Genomic DNA, 22,552 nt, shown 5'->3' on the forward strand with positions numbered 1-22,552 from the left:
AGACTTTGACAGCAGCAGTTCTGTAATAATAATAATAATAATGATTTATTATTTATACCCCGCCCATCTGGCTGGGTTTCCCCAGCCACTCCGGGCGGCTTCCAACAGAACACTAAAATACAATAACCTATTAAACATTAAAAGCTTCCCTAAACAGGGCTGCCTTCCAATGTCTTCTAAAAGTTTGATAGTTATTTTTCTCTTTGACATATAATAATAATAATAATAATTTATTATAATGTACAAACTCTTTATTGAAAGCTGGGAGAAATAAAAAAGGAACTGCAAAGTAAACCTGGGAAAAGGACACTATCGCTGCACAGTCATAAGATTAATTCCCTATTTTTCTCATAAGTTGGTCAGAAATACAAGCAGACATTGGACCCTTTTGGATGCAATAACGCCAGCTTGCCAAACCATTGCTGAGCAAGCCCAGAATGATTGTCAGGTTCACACTCTCCTCCCTTCGTGTTTCAGCTTCAGTCCATCGGTGTTTAGGGCTGCAGTTTGAAAGTTCAACTTCTCGTGGGTTTTAATAGCTTTGTTTATGTGGTATTAGTAGCACCTTTAGCGGGAGGCCATGGGCGATTGAAAACCTCTGCTTGTTTAAAAGTAAAAAAACCAATAGGCTTGGGTGTACTGAAATACTCTCCCCCCCCCCCAACCTGGCTCTCACACATCAATACTGACATCTTGCGTGCTTTCTTTCGGCAGTAATCCAGTCCCTCATAGCACTGGTGAACGACCCCCAGCCCGAACACCCGCTTCGGGCCGACCTAGCCGAAGAATACTCTAAGGACCGTAAAAAATTCTGTAAGAACGCTGAAGAGTTTACAAAGAAATATGGTGAAAAGCGACCAGTGGACTAAAAAAAAAAAAAAAAAACCCTGACAGAGTTGATGTCAGCCATGTGTGATAGAAGATCTGGAGCAGTGCATTTCAGACACACCACAAAGCAGGACTCTATGGGAAATTGACAAGTGCCACCTCTCGGTGTTAACTTGTGGCTGTTACTAACTTTCTACAGTTTCTTAATCAAAAGTGGGCTAGGTAACCTGTAAAGAAAGGATTAAAAATTTAAGATGTTCTAGTTCTGCTTTCTTTGTTTAAAATCACTGCTTCAATATACTTTTAAAGGATGCTGTTTCTCTTTTTTTTTTCCTTGTCAGAATTTATCAAAAATATCGTAGACTTATAATCTGCCCTTAAAAGTTCAAAAGGTTGTGGCTGTTATTTCTTATTTTCCTTACAATTCCTTCCTCCCACATTTAAGTTTTTCCCCTTATCCTTCCCTCTCCCCACCCCAAAAAAAACCCCACCCCAAAGAAACAAAATCCCACCATCGCACTGATGTCTTAGCAAAATTATCTTGTTGTCCTGGCAAAAGAAAAGAAAAGAAAGAGTTGAATGTTTGGCAGTTTTGCTTCCTTTATCCCTCTTTAAAATGTTGCACTGTGCTTTGTGGAACTTGGTCTCAAGTTTCTCTTAACTCCAGTTTGTAACATAATAAAATCTACCACGTGTACTCCGTAAAATAATCAGAACCGAGCCTAGATCTCGTCTAAATTCGGCTGATGTGATTACAATAATGTTTATTAAATGGGGAACTCCAAGCTTTGTGTGCATGAGTGAATTACAGTATGACTTAAGTCCTGTTTCTGAGAAATTTTTGATACAGGATTTTCTGTAGCAAAAAGGAATAGTGGGATGTGGTGATTTTTTTTTTTAGATTTATTTTACACTTTTATTCTTAGTATCTATGCAGACTATTAGAAGATTTAATTATTCGGAACAGCATTGCAATGGGGAAATTTGCAAATTAGGGACCAAGAGGTACCAAAATGGAGGGGAGGAAAACAAAGTTCCCCCAGCCAACCCCCGCTTTTTCGGGAGGGTTACAGAAGTAAAACGTCATGCAGTGTTAATTTCAGAAAACAAATTGCTAGTCATTGAACACAGTTTCCATCTAATTACCCCTCTCCTGTGGAATTTACCTTCCCGTAATGATGGATTGTCTGATTGTTACTGGAGACACAAGAAATTTCTGTTCAGCAGTAAGTGGCCAGGGCATACTGCCATTCATAAAATTCTTATGCAAAATTCACCGTTCTAAAATTGAGCTGTAATCATTTTCAGGGGTCAGCCAAACTTAAATGTATTTCTTTCTTTTTTTTTAATCCCAGGCATTTCTTCTCAAGTAAGGTGAAGTTCTACCCCCTTATAACTTGAAACAACACCCTTCCGGTTTCATTTTTAGTGTTTTAAAGTTTAGGATACCGCAAGATGCGATCTAGCCATGTGACCAAAAGTGGCTTCTGAGCTGCTGAGTTTTAAACGCCTGGTTCGAGTGAGCATTTGGAACCCCATCCCTGTGGAAACTTAGTAGAGCGCAAGTAGAACATATCATATTCTATTTTGCAGGAACTTGCATCAGTAAACCTTTCCATGGCCAGGTGGGTAATTGTAAGGAGTTTGGAAGTAGGGCTTTGCCTTTGCTACATTTTAGGGCTAACGTACGTCAGGGGAGCAGTAGAGTAACCTTTTGGATTTTTAATGTTTTGTGTATACCCCTCTCTCCCCTCCTCCTCCCCCGCTCCCAACTTTTGATTTCAAACCGTAAAAGATTGACAGCCAAGTACCTCTCTGTTGAAAAGTAAACAAAAAACAAAAAAAAGTTTTTTCTTTTATAAGTTGGGATATGAAGCATCTCTGTTTTAAGTGTTCTTAGACAAAATTCTTTGGTAGGCGATGAAAGTAAAACAAAAAACAAAAAAAACTACCTTTTACTTAATGGACACTTGCATTTCCTTAAGTGTGTGTGTTCAGGCTTGGTGACCAGCACTGTCTATTTACCAAAATTTCCACAATTTTTTTGTGTCTTCATTTGCAGAAAGTTGGTACTGACTTTGTTTCATTCACGCTCACGCAGATTCAAAATAAACAAAAAAAAAATGCCAAATTTCACCTGTCAAGCTGAAGTGTATGTAAATCCTGCATCGCCACGCTTCTCACTTGAGCCCCGTTGGGTTTTCACTGCCAGTCGCATCCGTTAGCATGGTTAGCCCCCTAGTTCCGTACACGCACAGCTCTTATGTTATCCGTCACTCTTGTTAATGTTGCTAGTGAGAATATATAGCTTTTCAATTGTAAACTTCTCAGGTCAAAACTGCCTATATGTGAACTGGTGCTCTCTGAAAAGGGCCTGTATTGTTCAAGGAGCCACTGTTGAGAATCCCCACCTTTGTGCTTCTCTGGCGTTGCTTCCTATTACACCTAGGAATGGAGGCATGCCTGTTTTTGACCTCTTGTCTTGAGATCAGGCAATGTATAACAGTTCTTCGTTTGAGAGGCTAGTTCGCATGCTAGAAATGGATCTGTCCTGAGAGATGCATCGGTGCAGAGAATGTTAACACACGACCCAGAACCTCTGCAGGCGCAGACATTACGACAGCAGTTTCTGTAGGCACGGCGATGCACATTTTACTTTAGATTCCCCAGTTACGGAAATTGTTTCTGCAATTGCATTCAGTGGCTTGCTGTCTCAGGCAAGGCTTCCCACTCTCCCCTAGAACAGCTGGGCCGCATCTGATGGAAGAAAATTCAAAACACGTGAGAACCGGAAGGCTTCAGATCCTGCTGCTACTTCTTTAGTTACAAGATTATCCCGCTTGCCTTCAGCTGTGCCTCTCAATAGAGCCCACAAACTCCTGCCAATCAGCAAGGAAGAGTTTTTGTAGGTGCATAAAGCGGATGGTCAGGTGTGCTTCTTGCAAAGGGGTGTCCCATTTAAACTAGTTCTCTTAAGAGGAGGGCCACAGTGGCTAAGGCCAATTCTTGCAGCACTGCACGCAGTCCAGAGATTCTTCACTTCCCACTCGACCTCAGTCCCTGAAAGCTGAGAAATGGTCTTCTTACTCCTGGATGTTAAGAGGTTCATAAGGACAGGAGTTAGAGGGAAGTGGGAGCCTGCAAATCCAAGCCCCGTTTCTTTTACACACAGTTGTGGGGTGGGGGTTGCACCGGCCAACAAGACTGCCCCCCGTACACCGTAGAGCAGTGTAATTTGAGGCATGCATGAAAGAGTACAATGGCGATGCAATGTCAACTCAGGCGTTCACACTTTTTTCTTCTGGTTCTGTCTGGTTCTTCAAACAGCTGAATTCTAAACTTGTCGTTTTGAGATCCAAGTCTACACCACCTTTTCTTGTATTGGTCTAGGCTTTCTTGCAATTCCATTCTGCTACCCTGAATAAAAATGCTCTCAAAGGCTTTGTGGCATGGCTTACTTCCCTTGCATTTATTATTATTATTATTTTTAACGTAGGCTTTTCGGTCTTGGTGTTAGGTTTGTTAAAACTTTTCCACCAAGCAAACGTTAAGCTAAAGTCCTTCTATTTCCTCCCCTCCCTGTGCAACAATTCAGTGTTAATATCCTTTCAAAGGTGTATGAAGAGAGGGTAGGAGGAATACTCTGTGTCTGTCTGGGTTAAATTCTAATGCCCTCTATCCTGTTGTCATGCGAGGTTTCATTTTGTAACATGAATACGTAAATGCCACAAATATTCCTGTAGCACCTTTTAAGACCATTACAAGACAAAAGTTCATGGAGAAGAAGATAGCACGTCATCAGCTAGAGAAAAGGCTGTAGCTAAGTGACTGAGCACCTTCTTCTAAATAATGATTATTATTTGCATGTAGAGAGTCTCAGGAGTCTTTCTAAAACCCTGGAGAGGTACTGCCAGCAAGTGTAGGCACTATTGAGCTAGATGGACCAACTGTCTGAATCAATAAAAACAGCTTCACATGCTTCTAGATGTGGGAAGAGTTAATCTTAGTTCATCCAGAGGCATGATTGAAAAGGAAAGGGGAAATATCTTTGTAAACTGGGTTATGCTGGGGCTTTTGATGACTACCGTGCTCGCAACAAGCAAAAACTGGCTACCTGTTCCCTAACATGAATTCTACTATTTATTTTTATTTCTCAGAGGAGCCTGAAACAGTGTAGATGGGACTCTTCCCCTTCCTTCTCACAGCATCTTTGTGATGCAGGGAGGGATAGAGACCCAGAAAGCTTTCTAATTAGGGCAACAGAAGCAGCTCACCTGAGCTAGCCAAAGGATCTTGGGCTTCCTGCACCTCTGTGATGTCAGGGCAGTTCAGCCAATCACCAGAGGCTTCATCAGCACCAAGGCCCCTAGTTTTGCTGCAGGTAGTGAAGATGCATGTAAGGGAAAGCAATGATGAGGAAGGGAAGAGCTTGTAAATTCATGCTGTAATTCAAAAGTATATAGCCTCCAGTATCAAAGGCAGTATGTCTGAACAATCCCTGTTCCTGAGGACGCAAGGACAGAGCATGACTGCATCCAGGTACTGTTTGTGGACTTCCTAAAGGCATGTTGGAGGGTTGACAGGACTTTGGCCTGATTCATCAGGGCTCTTGATGTTCTCAGACAATACTGAGCTGGATAGACCAGCTGTCTGATTTTGCATAACACAGCTTCCTTTGTCACAGCAGTGAGATTTACTTCTGAGTGGGCATACGTAGGATTGCAATGTACAATCCTTATGGAAAACCTGTTATCAACTTAGTAGATTCGGTGAGTCTTGGGTTGTTTCTGTTCTTTGCCTCCCACTTCCACCCCAACCTTTCAGTCCAGCAATAATCCACAACTGGGAATGTTGAAAAAGAATAAGGAAATACAAATTTATTGCGACTCTGATAATGGAACTGCACTGGTGACCTCAGCAGAGCGACGTGACATGCCTGGTCTGAAGTAATTTTAGCGGGTCGAAACTATCATCGTGCCTGTTGCCGGCATCCGTCTGTCTCGAGAGACAATGGAGTGAGCCTTTGGGGGGGGGGGTGAAGGCAAACAGCTAAGGTGGCAGCACTGAAATGACCTCTCCAGGGTGCTGGTCGGGTATGTATGGAGGTCCTGGGCTGACAAGACCCGTCCTCTCGCCCTCCTCAATGTGGTCCAAAGGAAAGCATAGCAATACGCTTGGCTGGGCTGCCAGAGTTGCCAGAAGGAGGCGTTCCAAGACACCATCCAACCTTCTCAGGGGCTCCACAATGAATTTGTGTAAGGTTTGCTCCATAGATGGGCTACCTTCCCATCTGCCCCTCACTTCCCTCCACAGCATGAGCAGAAACCACTTACTTGACCCTTGGGCCCATTATTGGTTTCATCCATTCGGTCCGCCAGAGCCTGCCTTCGCATGCAGGGGGAAGTCACCTGGTTTAGCCGGCCAGTCAAAGCTGTTCCTGGGGTGCGGCTGCTGTCACATGCTGACAGCTTCCAGGAGCCGCAGGTGAGAGCTAGGTGTAGGGTGGGGCCCAAAGGTGGACAAACCATGACGTGTCCCCCACCAGAGGCACTATCCTTCCCCTGGCACTCCATAAACCCCATGATTGTGCTTAAGAGGTGGCTATTGGGATACATAAGTGGGAAGTGAGACAGATCAGGGGTATTTCACTGGGAGCCAGACATGACTGACCACACCCTTTCTCTCACTCCCTGTATGGCTGGTTGTCAGCTGACACTAGGGGATCCCACTCATCTGCATACCCAAGCAGCCTTTTGGTTCTGTCTGTGTCCCAAGGATAACTCAAAGGAACAGAACCATATTAAGCCAAGAGTTGATCTGATGGCCATCTCAAAGCCAGAATAGACTGGATGCAGATGTTCAGTGACTATAGCATGCACAGTCCTCTTTAAAAAGAAATTGGGGCGGAGGGAACTAATATTTTGTTTCCACATTGCCTGCATGTGCTGAAACCTTCGTTTAATTTGTGGGTAAACCCAGTTTGCCTCCAAAATGATTGGCACAGGGCCACTTGTTTTAGAATCATGCAACAATGGATCCCTATGGTCTAGGTCTCTGCAAAGAATGACTTGTCTGTGTATGTCAGCTCCTAACACACAAAGCACTAAATTCGGGGACACCACTGTACCCCAAGATGGAATCCTTCAGGAATATTTCTGCCATTGTGCCAATAAATTGATTTGTACATTTCACATTCTGTCCCGTATCCTCATGGTGCAAGCGGTGTTTTTCATGACAGCATTCTACGCCAACCCAACTGCCCACAACATTCAGCAGCCTGCAAATTTGTTCAACAGCCAAATTTCCAGACTTGTGACACTGAAGCTAGCATTTAACATCAGGACTCTTGTGTGTCTCCTTGCCTCTCCAGAAAAAGTGAAATAAATTGTCTGAACTAAGGACACAGATGCCAATTCCCCACAATTTATGTACGTGGTCCAGTTCAGCTTTTATTGGCGAGGCAGGTGGCTGACCTTAGTGGAGAATGTTTATTTACGCTTTGTGCTGAGTTCAAATGCTCCCTGCTTCGAATCCCCTGGATAATGGACCAATATCTTTAGACCAGGCACGTCCAACTTCCAGAAGACTGTGATCTACTCCCACTATAAAAAAACTGGCAGTAATCTACCCATTGAATTGATCACAGTTGTTGAGCTTTTTGGGGGGAGGGGGGCCATCGATCAGGATACCGTGATCAACCAGAGACACCCTGCGATTGGACATGCCTGCTGTAGACTAATAGTATGTTTAATTGGCAGATCCAAATGTGTATTTTTCTATACCAGAGTTCAAACCAGAGGCCCAGCCCACAACGACAGACCCATATAGTTTCCTATGCAATCGTTCCTGCTCCTAGAACCATTTGCTCTACAGATCCTATCCTGCTGGTCCTGTTACTGTCCAAGCTTTCCCTTCCTAGGGATACAACTTCTGCTCCCCAGTGCTGTGAAAATGGGGCACCGCCTCTGTCCTGAGCTGCAAAGGGTGGAAGCTCTCCTTGCAAAGGGAGCCTCTGTGCCACACCATGCGGTCTACTTGGGGGGAGGGGATGGTTCTTAACTCTGCACCTTACTCAGCATCACGCTTAGCCTGGCCCAGCCCAGCCAGCAACAACTGCAGCGTCACATCCCAAGGTCTTTAAATGCACAGAGCTGGATGTTCCTTGTCCTGTAGTGGCTCTGCAACTCTGCTTTCTGGAGCGTCTCAAGTTCGTGCAAGCGTTCCCAGGACTGCGAGAAATCGTCGGGTCCCTTGCCGCAGCCCCCAACTGGTGGGACGCTGGGGTACCCTGGATGCGTCATCAGCTCGATGGTTACAGTTCTGGTTTCTTGATCTGAGCGCGATGGCGAGCCAGGAGGAATGGAGGAATCTTCTTCCGGCAGGTAAGCCGCTGTAGCGTTATCAATGGCCCCCAGGATGTTGGCGATGGACATGTTTTTGCCCATGGTGCTGAGGCCTATATATATATCCGGCCACCTGTGAAAGGAGGAGATAAGCGTTTAATCGCACAAGCAGTGCTGAAGGAGCAAGCATTTTCCATCCCCTGTTTTTCTGCCCAATCATGAAATGCAATCTATTTGGAGCGAAATATTGTAATTTTGAGATTGCCGTGGTGCCAGACCCTTCCTGCTCTGTAACGTGCTGTGAGGCATAAAGATCACAATCGGTAGAAGGGGGGAAGGGGGATTCATCTTCGAGCTGTCAGTTGATTAATGGAATCTTGGTTAATTAATCACATCAGTTTTACTTGGCTGATTAGCAGCTCACTGATCATGGCTGCCAGACTCCAGTCTCCTGGGATGGCATTGCTGAGGCTGCAGTATACATGGGAGAGGGAAAGGTGGAGATGTTCTGGCCTACAATTCCCATACTACCAAATTCAAATTCAAATTTATTTATTTACGGCTATTAGCCCATAAAATATGTACAAACCTAAAAGCACAGAAACATAAAAACCAATACATCTAACAACAGAAGGGGAACACCACGATGCAAGGGTGGGTCATTGAGCAGTGACAAATAACAGCTTGGGGCCCGGAAAGATCCAAGGGACGGTTCACAGAAAAAGGAGAACTGGAGACGAGATCCGTCATGCACTCTCATCATAACTGTCCGATTAGTTTTTGTTGTTGATGTTGTTTTTTGGTGGTTTTTGTGTGTGAGATAACCGCATTCAGGAATCTCGCCACCTGCAGAGTTACAGAAGGATCTGTATCCTGCAAAAGCAGTGCGGCATGTGACTCAACAGGCCTGCCAACCAAGCGCAGTAAAGCAGGACCCAGGAATTTAGTCCTGGCTATGCTATGTAAGGGACAGTTGAACATTATATGTGGAAGAGATTCAACTGTTTTCCCGTCACACTCGCATAGCGGAGACACCAAACCCTTGGAAAATCTGTGGCTCAGCAGGTTCGATGGAAAAACATTGAACCTTGCACGAATAAATGCAAGTCGGTGTGGTACAGATGAAAGAGATGGCATGTATGATGGAAGGCTAAGTGGTGGGGTTATTCCATGATACCTGGGGGAGCAGACACCCCCACCCCAGGGGTTAGGGTTAATTCAACAAAACAGATAGACATTATCTAGTGATACCAGCTATTTTTCTTTTCTTTCTTACACCTCCAGTGCCCTCCCCGCTGCCTCCTTGCCTCTTAGCGCCACCCTAGGTAATCTCACCCACCTGAAGCGGGTGGTACTGCCCAATGTTTTAGAGGAAGAACGCTTTTGTTGTTGCAGAACCTTAGAGAAGGGGAAAGGGAATACCTATTTGGGGATGATGTTTGCCATTTGCAATATTTGCAAGAATTTATATTTTTTGGGGTGAGGTGGGGGGAAATCTGTTGTGCAATTAGTCTCTAAACCATTTCACCCAAACAGAAGGCTCTCTCTAAAAGACACACCAAGCCTTCTAGAGTCACTATGACTATTCTGCTTATGAAATCTTGTGTTTCGGACCCATGACTCTTCTTCCCCAGTCTTCCACTGGATCGCTTTAGTAATAGTAATCATTCGAGTTGTTTTAACTTGCTGGCCAGTGACTCTCTCCTCTCCCTACTCTTATTCTGGCTTGTTTTTTTAAAAATGATTGTACCTTGCTTTTATAATAATCGTATTTTAGCCATTTTTTAAAATGCTGCCCTATGGCCGTAATAAACGGAAATTCTCTTTAAGGCACTCGGTGAGCTGGAAACTACGGGAACTGAGAAGAAAGCCAAGCACTGGCAAAGACCAGAGTTGCAGGTGGCTCACCTTATTTTGTGTTTCCTAAACACATCCACTGTGTTTAGGGAGTCCTTCTCCACGCCCAGGTAAAAGGCCATTAAGTGTGGGTCTATCCAATCGCAGCGGGGAAGGTCTGGCTCGATGGGGACTCGAGTATAGGTGATCCCATAATCCTCCAGCACCTGTGCAAATACGTTTCTGATCTCTGGAAGAGAAAAGGTTACTAGGAAGTCCCTCTCCAAGGAAGTAAAGGGACCCCTGACCATTAGGTCCAGTCGTGGCCGACTCTGGGGTTGCGACGCTCATCTCGCTTTATTGGCCGAGGGAGCCAGCGTACAGCTTCCGAGTCATGTGGCCAGCAAACCAGAGCAGCGCACGGAAACACCGTTTACCTTCCCACCAGAGTGGTACCTATTTATCTGCTTGTGCTTTGATGTGCTTTTGAACTGCTAGGTTGGCAGGAGCAGGGACCAAGCAACGGGAGCTCACCCCGTCGCGGGGATTTGAACCGCCAACCTTCTGATCGGCAAGCCCTAGGCCCTGTGGTTTAACCCAAGGAAGTACAGGCCTTTAAAAAAGAGAGAGCATATTTTCTTTTGAGTCCAAGTCCATTACCGGCTCTGCTCTCTTGCTCCTGGCCGATTCAATTCCCTTGGAAGAGGAACTGACTGTGAAACCCCTCTGTAGCTCTGTGAGGGGAATAGGGGCCTCCAGACAACTCTCAGCATCCTTAACAAAATACAGCTCCCAGAATTCTCTGGGGGGAAGCTACGGCTGTTTGTAAACAGCTGTAGCTTTCCCCTCAGGGAATTCTGGGAGCTGTAGTCATGGTGCCGTCATGGAGAAAGCAGTGTGGTGCAGTGGTCTGAGCAGGTTAGTCCAATGCATGGGACACATGCAGCCCAGGTGCTGGGCTTTGGGAAGAAGGGTCTGACAGGGTCTGAGAGTCCTCCTTTCTCCTTTCCAAAGCCCTGCCAGTCCTCCCAAAGAACTGCGGGGTGTTTGTATGTGTCAAATTTTGGCCTCACTCCCCTCCCTGCATGAAGGCAGTGTGTGGTATGAGAAGTTGGGCCATCCCAAAGGACCACGGCTGCGCAGATTCTGTTAGCCCAGAAATGGAAAGATGGTACAATTCTGACCGAAGAGGAGCGGCAGACAAAACTGATGAACTATATGCTGAGATGGCAAAACTTACAGGAAATATCAGAAACCAGGAATAGGAGGCCTTTAATGAAGAACGGAGAAAGTTTATACAGTCATACCTCGGGTTGAATGTGCTTCAGGTTCAGCACTTTCGGGTTGCGCTTCGCGGCAACCTGGAAGTAACAGAGCGCGTTACTTCCAGGTTTCTCCGCTTGCGCATGCGCAGACGCTCAGAATGACGTCACGCGCATGCGCGGAAGCGGCAAAACACGACCTGCGCACACGTGCTGTCGCGTCTTACGTTCCGTTCAGGCTGCGAACGGGGCTCCAGAATGGATCCCGTTCGCATCCTGAGGTACCACTGTAATTGATTTGAAAAACGATTGTAAACAATTACATACACGGTTAGGATTGACAGAAAACTTGTAGTAAAAATCTGAACTATGGACTGGCAAAGGATTTATAAGAATAGAGTTATGAAAGAGATGCAAAGGGGGAAATCATGAAATTAAGATCCACAATGGGGAGGGAGGGAAGTCAAAGGGGATTATATGTCTATGTTTTTCATTCGTTTGTTTATGTCAACTAGAAAATGGAAAAATAAAATTAGAGTGTCGGGCTAAGACCTGGGAGACCAGAATTCAAATCCCCACTCCGCCATGAAGCTCACTGGGCGACACAGCCAGAACCTCTGCCTCTCAGCCTAACCTACCTCGCCAGGTTGTTGTGGCAGATTGAATGAGGATGGGGAGAACCACGTATACCACCGTGAGCTCCCTGGAGAAGAAGCGGGGCGCCATAAATGCAATAAGATAAATAAATATAAATATATAACATGGCGCTTCAACTCTGGGAACTGATTTACTCTCTTTCTCTTAGTTTAAGCCTTTACAAACCGCAAGGTCTCAATGTTTGGGATTGGAGTATCATTTCGTTTCGTTTTATATAGGTTTTATTAATTTTTCTGTTTTCCAATTTAAAATACAGTGGTACCTCGGGTTGCATTTGCTTCAGGTTACATATGCTTCAGGTTACAGACTCCGCTAACCCAGAAATATTACCTCGGGTTAAGTACTTTGCTGAAATTGTGCTCCGGTGGTGCAGCAGCAGCAGGCCCCATTAGCTAAAGTGGTGCTTCAGGTTAAGAACAGTTTCAGGTTAAGAATGGACCTCTGGAACGGATTAAGTACTTAACTCGAGGTACCACTGTACTAATTTTTACATCCTTAAGATATCAAAGGCTTCCCCTTCTTCTCTTCCCATTGTTCATTTTACATACTATAAATCCTTGCATATTTTACAAAAACTATACCATTCAGTATTCCATTATTGCATCCATCAGAACTTATTTACACTGTTTAATTCATCTTAATGCTGCCAGCACTTTCAGCAGTACGCAATGATTTCCCATATATCCAATAAATGTTTCCCAGTCTTCAATGTTATGTTCTTCTTGTACTCTTATTCTATATCATTTTGTACCATGGCAGAACAGCTTGTAATTTCCTGAAGGCAGTGCCCTGGGTGTGGGGGTGGATAGGGCAGGAATACAGAGAACCACTGCAGATGAACTGCGGACTGAATGGGAGCAGAAAGAGCTCCTCTTGGGATGGGTGTGAATGACCAGATCCATTCTTAAACCAGCTTCCCAAGCACCGAGACTGCGGCACTGCCGGGTACTGTGAGAGACAAGGCTGGGACCTCCCTGCTTTCAGATTGTCACTGGAACACCTGCTCTTTGAGCTGGCGAAGCAACGAAATAGACTCCCAATAGATTCTCGCAACAACAGCAGCGAGAATGTTGGCGGCCACTTACTGGAAAGGAAATAATATCCCAACCAAAAGGGAATGGTTAAGTAAATTATGCGAGTATCTGGAGTTAGCCAAATTGACAGACGTAATAAGGCATAAATCTAAAACTATGGTACAGAAACAACGGGAATGCTTAAATGAATATTTACAGAAACAGGGCTCAAATACAAAAGTTTGCTTGTGCTTTTAGACTAACCTTGTGAAGAATATAGAGAATACAAAGAATTGATGGATTACGAATGAACTTAAAGGAAGTGACTGAAGAACAGATGTTAAAATGAACTAGATAACCAAGAGACATGTTGTGAATGCGGTGGAATTCTGTTATAATATTTTAACTAGGATTTATATACTGAAAACGTTTGAAATATGAATTTGGTATTTTGGTTATGGAAAGTATTTTTTCTCTTCTTTCTTTTTCTTGCTTCTTTTCATCTATCTTTCATCCCTTTTCTTTTCTAATCTACATTTTGAAAAATGCGTAGATAAATGTTTTTATGTATTGTTCAGTATTGTTTCTATTTCTTTTTTCCCCTTTTATTTTCTTGTAATATTCAATAAAATTTAATAAAGACGTATTAAAAAGGGGGGGAGAGAAATAGACTCCCGCCAGGCTTAAGGCAATCTTAGCAGGACAGGTAACCTGACCCGAGGCAGCTGCCTGCAAACTGTGAGCTCAAGCCCTGGAGAGGTGCAGGAGGCAGGGGGGGCCTCCAGTCCTTCAGTGTCAGAGCCCCCCCATCATCTAAGGCATTAGGGCTAGAGAGGGAACCAGCCTTGAGTCCAGAAGCCTGTCTGTGTGGTCCTTGGCACTCTCCCCCCAGAGCTTGTCTCCTTTCTAAGTCCAAGCACCCTCTCCCCAGACCACGGCCTTTCTTCCCTGTTTCTGCCCGACTAGGGATGCAGGCGGCGCTGTGGTCTAAACCACAGAGCCTCTTGGGTTTGCCGATTGGAAGGTTGGTAGTTTGAATCCCATCAACACCACGGTGTGAGCTCCCGTTGCTCTGTCCCAGCTCCTGACAACCTGGCAGTTCGAAAGCACGCCAGTGCAAGTAGATAAATAGGTACCACTGTGGCAGGAAGGTGAACGGCCTTTCCATGCGCTCTGGTTTCCGTCGCGGTGCTCCATTGCGCCACAAGCGGTTTAGTTCTGCTGGCCACATGACCCGGAAAGCTGTCTGCGGACAAACGCTGGCTCCCTTGGCCTGAAAGCGAGATGAGTGCCACAACCCCATACAGTGGTACCTCAGGTTAAGAACTTAATTCGTTCTGGAGGTCCGTTCTTAACCTGAGGTACCACTTTAGCTAATGGGGCCTCCCGCTGCTGCTGCACCACCACACAATTTCTGTTCTCATCCTGAAGCAAAGTTCTTAACCCAAGATACTATTTCTGGGTTAGCAGAGTCTGTAACCTGAAGCGTATGTAACCCGAGGTACCACTGTAGTCACCTTTGACTGCACCACAGCTGTCAACGTTTCCCTTTTTTTTAAGGCAAATTCCCTTATTCCGAATAGGATTCCTCGCAAGAAAAGGGAAAAGTTGACAGCTATGGACTGCACTTAACTTTCCAGGAGTCTTTTACCTTTTTTTACCTCTGCCTGACTGGAATGTGTCCTGGAACTCGGACCAGGCCTCTTGCTCCCCTGAATGGAGGGGAGAGAGTGCATGCGGAAAGATAAAAATCCAGACGTGCGGCCCTGGAAAAGGTGTCTCATCCTTGCCTAAGGTGTGGATTTGCCTTACCTGGGAGGACGTGAACATGCTGGTGTCCATCCATGTGTTGAGGCAGGTGGCCTGTGAGCTCACGGAACAAGTCAACCTGCGCAGTTAGTTCGTGTTTCACCTGGGAATGTAAAAGGAAGGGAGGGCAGATGAGGAGAGTTGCCGTCTATATGAAGAAGACGCCCTTCATTTAGATAACAAAAACAAAAAACAAGTGAAGAAGCAGGGCCAAATGGAGATGTTCAGAGGCTCTAAGCACTGGAAATTTACATAAATTAATAACTTATTTTTCTTATACGCCACCCATCTGACTGGGTTGCCAGTAGCCACTCTGGGCAACGTCTCGCAAAAATACAGGAACGATAACAAACGTTAAAACTTTCACCAAACAGAAAAACACCTACAGAAAAATTATATAATTCTTCTTTCAGATTTGCCAGGAAGGCATTCCACAGGTAGGGCGCCACTACCAAGAAGGCCCTCTGCCTGGTTCCCTGTAACTTCACTTCTCACAGTGAGGGAACTGCCTATGAAATACTACATAATTATTTAACTCTTTCAGATCTGCCCGGAAGGTGTTCCACAGAGAGGGTGCCACTACCAAGAAGGCCCTCTGCCTGGTTCGCTGCAATTTCACTTTTCACAGTGAGAGAACCACCAGAAGGCCCTCACTGGTGGACCTGAGGGTCTGGGCTGAACGACGGGGGTGGAGACGCTACTTCAGGTATAGAGGGCCCCCACCCCTGTAAGTAATTCAAAATAAGAACAATACTAAATAAAATCTTATTTGAGATGACGCAAAACTTCCATGTACGCTGAAATGTGCATGCATGCGCATGGTCCACCTATCTCACCATGTTTCGACACCAAGGATCTCCCAAACCTGGCCCAACAGACCTCCCCACTGTCCTGTGAAGGTGTTTTGGGGTAGCCTTGCCTACCTGCCCCTACACCTGACGTCAGACATAATGTCAGGTGAGGGCAGGTAAGGTCAAAGAAAGCTTAAAGTGGGCTTTAGTTATTAACTTTCTGCCTAGGTTTAATGGTGGTCTTGTAAGGTAATAAAATAATTCTGGGAAATGATATATAATGAGATTTTAAAAATGTTCAACTTTTGCAAAAAACAACAACAACAGAGGCTTTTTTATCAGGAATTATAGGTGCAGATATTCCAAGGGAGCAGAAAAGATTTTTCATGTATGCCATGACAGCCGCCCAGATGTTATTAGTCCAGAGATGGAAAGAAAATAAAGTCCCTACCAGAGAAGAATGGCAAATCAAATTGTTGGACTAGGCCGAAATGGCAAAACTGACCAGGAAGCTCAGGACTCAAGAAGACCAGAACTTTAACAAATAATTGGGGGGGGGGATATAATTTATCTTGGAGACCACTGTAAGCAGATGAAAACACTAGCAGGATTACAATAACACTTGTAATGTAGCAATGGAGACAATGGGATTATATAAAATATGGATTATTGGAAAAGATGCAGTAGAAAAGAATAGAATCTGCAAATGTGGAAACGTATGATGGTATTGTTATAATTTTATACTTGCAAAATCAAATAAAAACTATTTCAAATAATAATAATAAGCGCCACATGGTTTCTCCCACAGTCGATACCACCAGGGCTAGCAAGCAAAACCCTGTATGCGTGTCTTCCTACCTCAGACATGTTCAGGAGACCATCGGCTAATGCTCTTTGGATCCCCATCTTTCCGTGGAAAAACCCTTCTTCGTTGAGCAATGTGGACTTCGCTTTCAACGCAGGGCAAACAGGAGAACCCTCAGAAAGGTTGGCATGGAGCCCTATTGGAATGTGATACCTAGGGAGGATATATTTCAAAACACCAGTTAATTTCCAGCTCTCACTAACACACCACGTTCTGTGACTGATGGGTTTGCAGGGAGAGACTGTGTCATGTCTTTCAGCCCAGAGGCTCATTAGTTCCTAAACATCCTTGCAAGATGGGTAAGAAATACCTCTGTTTTCTTCAGAGCTACACTTAACATCATAGACAGTGCTTCCCTACATTTAAAATTGAGGTTGTCCAGCAAAAAAACAAAACCAAGACCCAATGTTTTGGGTATTTTGGACTTCTCAACATTTTCACATAAAGGCATTGTTTAGTACAGTGGTACCTCAGGTTCAGTACTGGTACATAATTCGTTCCGGAGGTCCGTTCTTAACCTGAAACTGTTCTTAACTGAAGCACCACTTTAGCTAATGGGGCCTCCTGCTGCTGCTGTGCTGCCAGAGCCCGATTTCTGTTCACATCCAAGCAAAGTTCTTAACCTGAAGCACTATTTCTGGGTTAGCGGAGTGTGTAACCTGAAGCGTATGTAACCTGAGGTACCACTGTATAAACCTGTAGTGTTGGGGATTAAAAGCAGGACAACAACAAAAAGTCGATTAACGTGAGGCTTTGTGGTGCAGAATGTGCCCTTGGACTCCGATTGTGCTTTCTCAATTGCCTGGATGGAGAACAGAGAGGGGCCTGCGAGTGTGAAGAAATCAGCCCACTGTACAAAGGTAAAGAGGTATTGCTCCACCCACTTTTGCCTTTGGCTCCACCCACCACCGGCCCTGGGAAGGTTGCCTAGGATGGAATGCGGACCTCAGACTGAAAAAAAAAAAGCCCTTCATGGCCTAGGATTCTCGTACCTACCGGACTGCCTCTCCTGGTATGCTCTAGGAGGACCTTAAGGTCCATAAATAGCAACACCCTGGTGGTCCCAGGCCCTAAGGAAGTTAGATTAGCTTCAACCAGAGTCAGGGCCTTTTCAACACTGGCTCCAGCCTGGTGGAACGCTCTGTCTTATGAGACAAGGGCCCTGCAGGATCTGATTTCTTTCCGCAGGGTCTGTAAGACAGAGTTGTTCCACCTGGCCTTTGGCTTGGAGCCAATTTGATTCCCTCCCCCTCTTTCTTTTTCCTTTTTCCTTTCTCCTGTGATGAGGCTGCATTTTAATATTTTAATGTTTCAATATTTTAATGTATTTTAAACTTGTTTTTAAGTTATATTCATTCAACTTGTTTTTATTACAGTGGTACCTCAGGTTACATACGCTTCAGGTTACAGACTCCGCTAACCCAGAAATAGTGCTTCAGGTTAAGAACTTTGCTTCAGGATGAGAACAGAAATCGTGCTCTGGCGGCGTGGCGGCAGCAGGAGGCCCCATTAGCTAAAGTGGTGCTTCAGGTTAAGAACAGTTTCAGGTTAAGAACGGACCTCCGGAACGAATTAAGTACTTAACCTGAGGTACCACTGTATTGCTTGTTAGCCACCCTGAGCCCAGCCTTGGCTGGGAAGGGCGGGGTATAAATAAAAATTATTATTATTATTATTAAAAGCTTCCCAACCTTGGCAACCACCTGGCCCAGTTCATTTTTTTTATTTTGCAGGATCTGCTTAGGGGCCATATCGGGTGCTTAGCCGCCCCTGGTTTAAAGGACAGCTCAAGATAAAGGCAGGTTATCAGAGGAGGCTTTGCCCTTAGAGAAAAAACAACAGAGTAATTATTTCAAACTAGCCCAGGCTTCTAATTTATGTAATAGGCCCGGGGATGAAGGAAACCCTCCGTAGGTGGCCGATAACCCAGGAATATTTATAGCAGCAAACGCCCACACAGGGACAATCCTTTTAGTCAGCAGAGACGGGTAAAAGGATTAAGGTGCTGGCTTTCAACGACTATATTTATCAGAGGAGTAAGCAAAAAAAGTGTGACCCAGATCTGAGCTGCTCTCTTAAACCGAGGCTATGGGACCTCCAGGTGCCGACGTAACAAGGTTAAGCTCGCATCCACGGTGCAATACCTCGCATGCATAAGTGCTGGCAGGAATTGTTAATTACTCACGCATAACCTAATTAAGTGTCCAAGGCAGGATCTGCATATGTTTTCTGGCTCCCTGCATTAGATTCCCAAGGTAGGAAAAGCCAAGAGGGGGTGCTGGCGTGCTGGGAAGGAAAACCAACCTCTCAGAGTGGCTGAGATAGTGCAAAAAAGCTGCTGCCACTCCGAAGGCTCTGACCTGGATTCGAAGAAGCCGTTTCAGACTGGAGTCACACGGCCTCGCGGGCCGGACTCAGAAGGACTTGTAATCAGAAACGGGGCCAGGTGTTTTCTATATTTACAAAAAGTGTGCCAGTAAAGGCCGTCGGCTCCGCAGGCTGCTTTCAAGAAGAGGAGAGCATCGGAAAAGGCCGTGGGTGGCACTCAAGGTTTCCCCTGCCACAATCTCCAGCCCTAAAATAGCAGAGCTTTATTAGCTGTTGTTACAGTGTTACCTCAGGTTACATACGCTTCAGGTTACAGACTCCGCTAACCCAGAAATATTGCTTCAGGTTAAGAACTTTGCTTCAGGATGAGAACAGAAATTGTGCTCCGGCGGCGCGGCAGTAGCAGGAGGCCCCATTAGTTAAAGTGGCGCTTCAGGTTAAGAACAGTTTCAGGTTAAGTACGGATCTCCGGAACGAATTAAGTACTTAACCCGAGGTACCACTGTATTTGTCATTATTACCCTTGTTATTCTTACTATTATTTTGGCCTTGCACATGTGCTTCTCAAGGCGGTGTATAATAAAAGCAGATAAAAATCAGTTTAAAAACAATACCAAAAACCCAACGTGTGTATGCACGTGCGCACACATACACACAGATACCCATGGCAGAGACCTATTCATTCAACTGGAAAAGCATGTCAGAACATAGCTTCAAAGTGTAGACTGTGAGCGCCTGCCATATCTCAAAAGGGATGTTATTTCACAGATCAGGAGTAGCCAAACTAAAAGCACTGCACTTAGTTGTGCAGGCCAGGCTCCTGAGACCTTTGAAACTTGCACGTGAAGCACTCTCTGTATATAAGCGACAAGGCAGTGATAGGAATCTGCCTTATCCTGAGCCAGACCAATGATCCATCTAGCTCAGTGTTGTCTGCACGGGCTGGCAGCAGAATTCTAGACATTGCCTTTAAGGTAAATCCATTATTTTCTGTGCACGTACACCAGCAACTGATTTGGACTACGCCAATATCATCTTTTGAGATGACTTGAGTTGTGTTTTCCCTGAAGCTCCATTGCAAGTAGCAGATCTTGCACAACATTCTCTTGAAATGGAAGCCCTTTGTGTTCTGTGTTCCTAAACGCTTAGCTTTGGAGCATATGGAACGACGCCTCAGGGCTCTTCTTGCGCCAGAGCGACCCTGAGAGCCTATGCTCAGTGGCTGACTCTCCTCCTTTCACTCTGATAGGCACCAGCCAGCACAAAGTGAGGAAAAGGCTTCTTTCTCCGTGGTTAAAAAGCTGCTTCCCATGTTCCCATGTTCATGTGGCAGAACTCTGAAGCTCAGAAGCCTTGGATCTACGGAAGCTGTCCAATCAAAGTTCTTAAGGCAAATTTTCTCTGTACCACCCTGTGTCCCAAATGCATCATTGCACCTTAGAGGCTAATCTTCCCTCGGTAGAATTACGGATCTGGCATAGGACAATTACCGTATTTTTCACCCCGTAGGATGCACCGGCCCATAGGACGCACCTAGGTTTTTTTTGGGGGGGGGAATAAAGAAAAAAATATTTATTTCCCCCCCAGGTGCGGGGCTGGGGTGGGGGAAGCCCGAGCTTCCCCTGACCCCTGACCCCAGCCCCCAGAACAAGCTGCTATCCGCAAGCCGTGGGAGAGCTGCGCGACTTCGCACAGCTCTCCCACGGCTTGCCAAGAGCTGCGCGAAGCCCGAAGCCTGGGGCATGAAGAGCTCAGTGCGCCCCAAACTTCTGGGTACAGGCAAGCTCCCTGCTAGCCATGGGACCGCTGCACGAAGTCTTGCAGCTCTCCCACGGCTAGTGGAGAGCTTCCTGAAGCCTGCATTTGCCCCATAGGACGCACACACATTTCCCCTTCATTTTTGGAGGGGGAAAAGTGCATCCTATAGAGCAAAAAATATGGTAACTATTGGCTTCGCCTAAACTCAAATCCCCCCCGGTCTAATATCCCTAGTGCTGCAAGATTGTCACAAGAGCGCCTGGACTAAAACCATCTATCCAAAACTTCACTCTTGTGATTTATCACAACAGCTACTCACTTTGGGTTTTAGTAAAGCAAACGGTCTAATTTGTCAGCGCCTAAATGATAACGAGCGTCAGAACAACTTGGCCACAATAAGGAAATTTTGCCCATGGTATGACTATTTTGCACCTTCCCATTTCGACTCTCTGGCACCCTCTCTGCATCACCTAGCAATTCCAAAATATAAACGCGCTTTTACTCTCTCGAGATTGAATGTATTGCCCTCGGCTGTACTTGAGGGACGATTCCAACAGATTCCACACGAAAAACGCTTATGTCCCTGTGGAGATGGCAGCGCCAAATTGATGGCTTGCACTCTTTATAATGACTTGAGGAATGACATTATCACCCCTCTTTTATTGTCCATTCCGGGTCGCCCAGCCACTGCCACAGTGTCCTTTCTCTTGGCAGATCAAGATGAGCAGGTGACAGCAAAGGTTGCAAGGTTTTAGCAGGGGCAATCAGAATAAGATCCACTACTCGACTATCAATTCAAAACCCTAAAACGTATTTTATATAATTGACTTTTTATTTCTATTCTTTGTATATTGTATTGCCGTTTTACTGCTACGGCTGATGGCTGACGCAAATAGAGATTCATTCATTCATTCTGAAGCCTTTTAACTGGGGATGCCAGGATTTGAGCCCAGGACCTGCTCTGCACAAAGCACGGGCTCCACCACCGAGCCAGTGGCCATGCTCAATTTCATGCCTGGCAGGGCTTTGTGAAACAGGCGCCTGCGTGAGAGCAAGAGACAGAAAGCAAGGGAGCTCTCACCTCCTCGCCAGTTGTGCTGCATCGGACGCAGCGCTGCCGTTCACCAGGAGGGACACGTTGGACACACCGCCGGAGAGAAAAGACTCCACGATGCCTTGGTTTCTTCTTGGGCAGTAGCCAAAGTCATCTCCGGTGACTATGAGCTTCACTGCGGCTCTGGGCATCCTTAGGAGTCAGCCCTGGAAGTGGGGGCAGGAGGAGAGAATGCAAGAGGAAGTCTCGAATGAATAAATCACACAAGAATCAAGCCCGCCAGAGCGCCCTCAGGAAATGTAAGGACAGGTCTGGAGCGGATCAAAGCATGAGTCAGCGTTGGCTACAGCTGTTGCCACAGCACAGAAGTGAGCAGTCTAGGTGCCGGTTCCATAATTGCTAGTATCACCTACGTTGCTCTGCCCATCCTCCTGGGAGGTGCAGAAAGCAAGTTTATTTTGCTATTCGAGGAAGGGAGAAAGGAAGGGCGCGTCTGTATGCAAAGTTACTCAACAGGATTAGCCTGGCCTCGCTTTCTCACACACAGCCCTCCCTCCAGATTAAAAGGTCAACAGGTTTAAAAATTCCTGCAACGGGGTGAAAGCCATGCAGCAGGAGCAAAGAGTTAGGTGCTTCCTGCTAAAAACTGACACCTTCACTGGGTGTGGGTGATCATTGCGGAGGGGCAGAGTTAGGCCAAATCCCACTTACACCTGGGATAAAGCAGAGTCATTCCTCTGCCCTGCTCCAACAGCCAGTGTGGTGTAGTGATTGCAGTGTCAGACTAGGACCTGGGAGACCAGAGTTCGAATCCTCACACAGCCATGAAGCTCATTGGGTGATCTCAGACCAGTCTCTCTCTCTCCCACTTGCTTATCTTATGGGATTGTCAGAAGCATAAAAACCCAGCCTGCATTCAAACCATAATACAGTAAGGTGTAATATAAGAAAAGAAAGAAGCAATAGAAAAAGCCAACTAAAAGCCAATAGCTGCCTGGAGAGCTCAGT

At 45.6% G+C, this 22,552-nt stretch overlaps 2 protein-coding genes across 4 annotated transcripts in view; one reads left to right on the top strand and one right to left on the bottom strand.

Annotated features, from left to right (window-relative positions):
- Positions 1 to 4,269, top strand: part of UBE2L3 (ubiquitin conjugating enzyme E2 L3) — a 24,215-nt gene extending 19,946 nt beyond the window's left edge. The window contains exon 4 of the mRNA XM_083717793.1: positions 715 to 4,269. Coding sequence (XP_083573919.1) covers positions 715 to 869 — 155 coding nt within the window. The 3' untranslated portion in view covers positions 870 to 4,269. The remainder of the gene's footprint in view (positions 1 to 714) is intronic.
- The window catches only part of YDJC (YdjC chitooligosaccharide deacetylase homolog), a 28,367-nt gene continuing 7,531 nt past the window's right edge, over positions 1,717 to 22,552 (bottom strand). For all 3 annotated transcript variants that reach the window (XM_083717607.1, XM_083717609.1, XM_083717608.1), the window contains exons 2-6: positions 21,572 to 21,750; positions 16,398 to 16,557; positions 14,752 to 14,851; positions 10,080 to 10,257; positions 1,717 to 8,304 (exon numbers count right to left, since the gene is read on the bottom strand). In XM_083717607.1, coding sequence (XP_083573733.1) covers positions 7,950 to 8,304; positions 10,080 to 10,257; positions 14,752 to 14,851; positions 16,398 to 16,557; positions 21,572 to 21,735 — 957 coding nt within the window. In that variant the 5' untranslated portion in view covers positions 21,736 to 21,750 and the 3' untranslated portion in view covers positions 1,717 to 7,949. The remainder of the gene's footprint in view (positions 8,305 to 10,079; positions 10,258 to 14,751; positions 14,852 to 16,397; positions 16,558 to 21,571; positions 21,751 to 22,552) is intronic.

The sequence above is a fragment of the Podarcis gaigeae genome (genome assembly GCF_964106915.1).
Source record: "Podarcis gaigeae genome assembly, chromosome: 16".
Lineage (NCBI taxonomy): Eukaryota > Metazoa > Chordata > Lepidosauria > Squamata > Lacertidae > Podarcis > Podarcis gaigeae.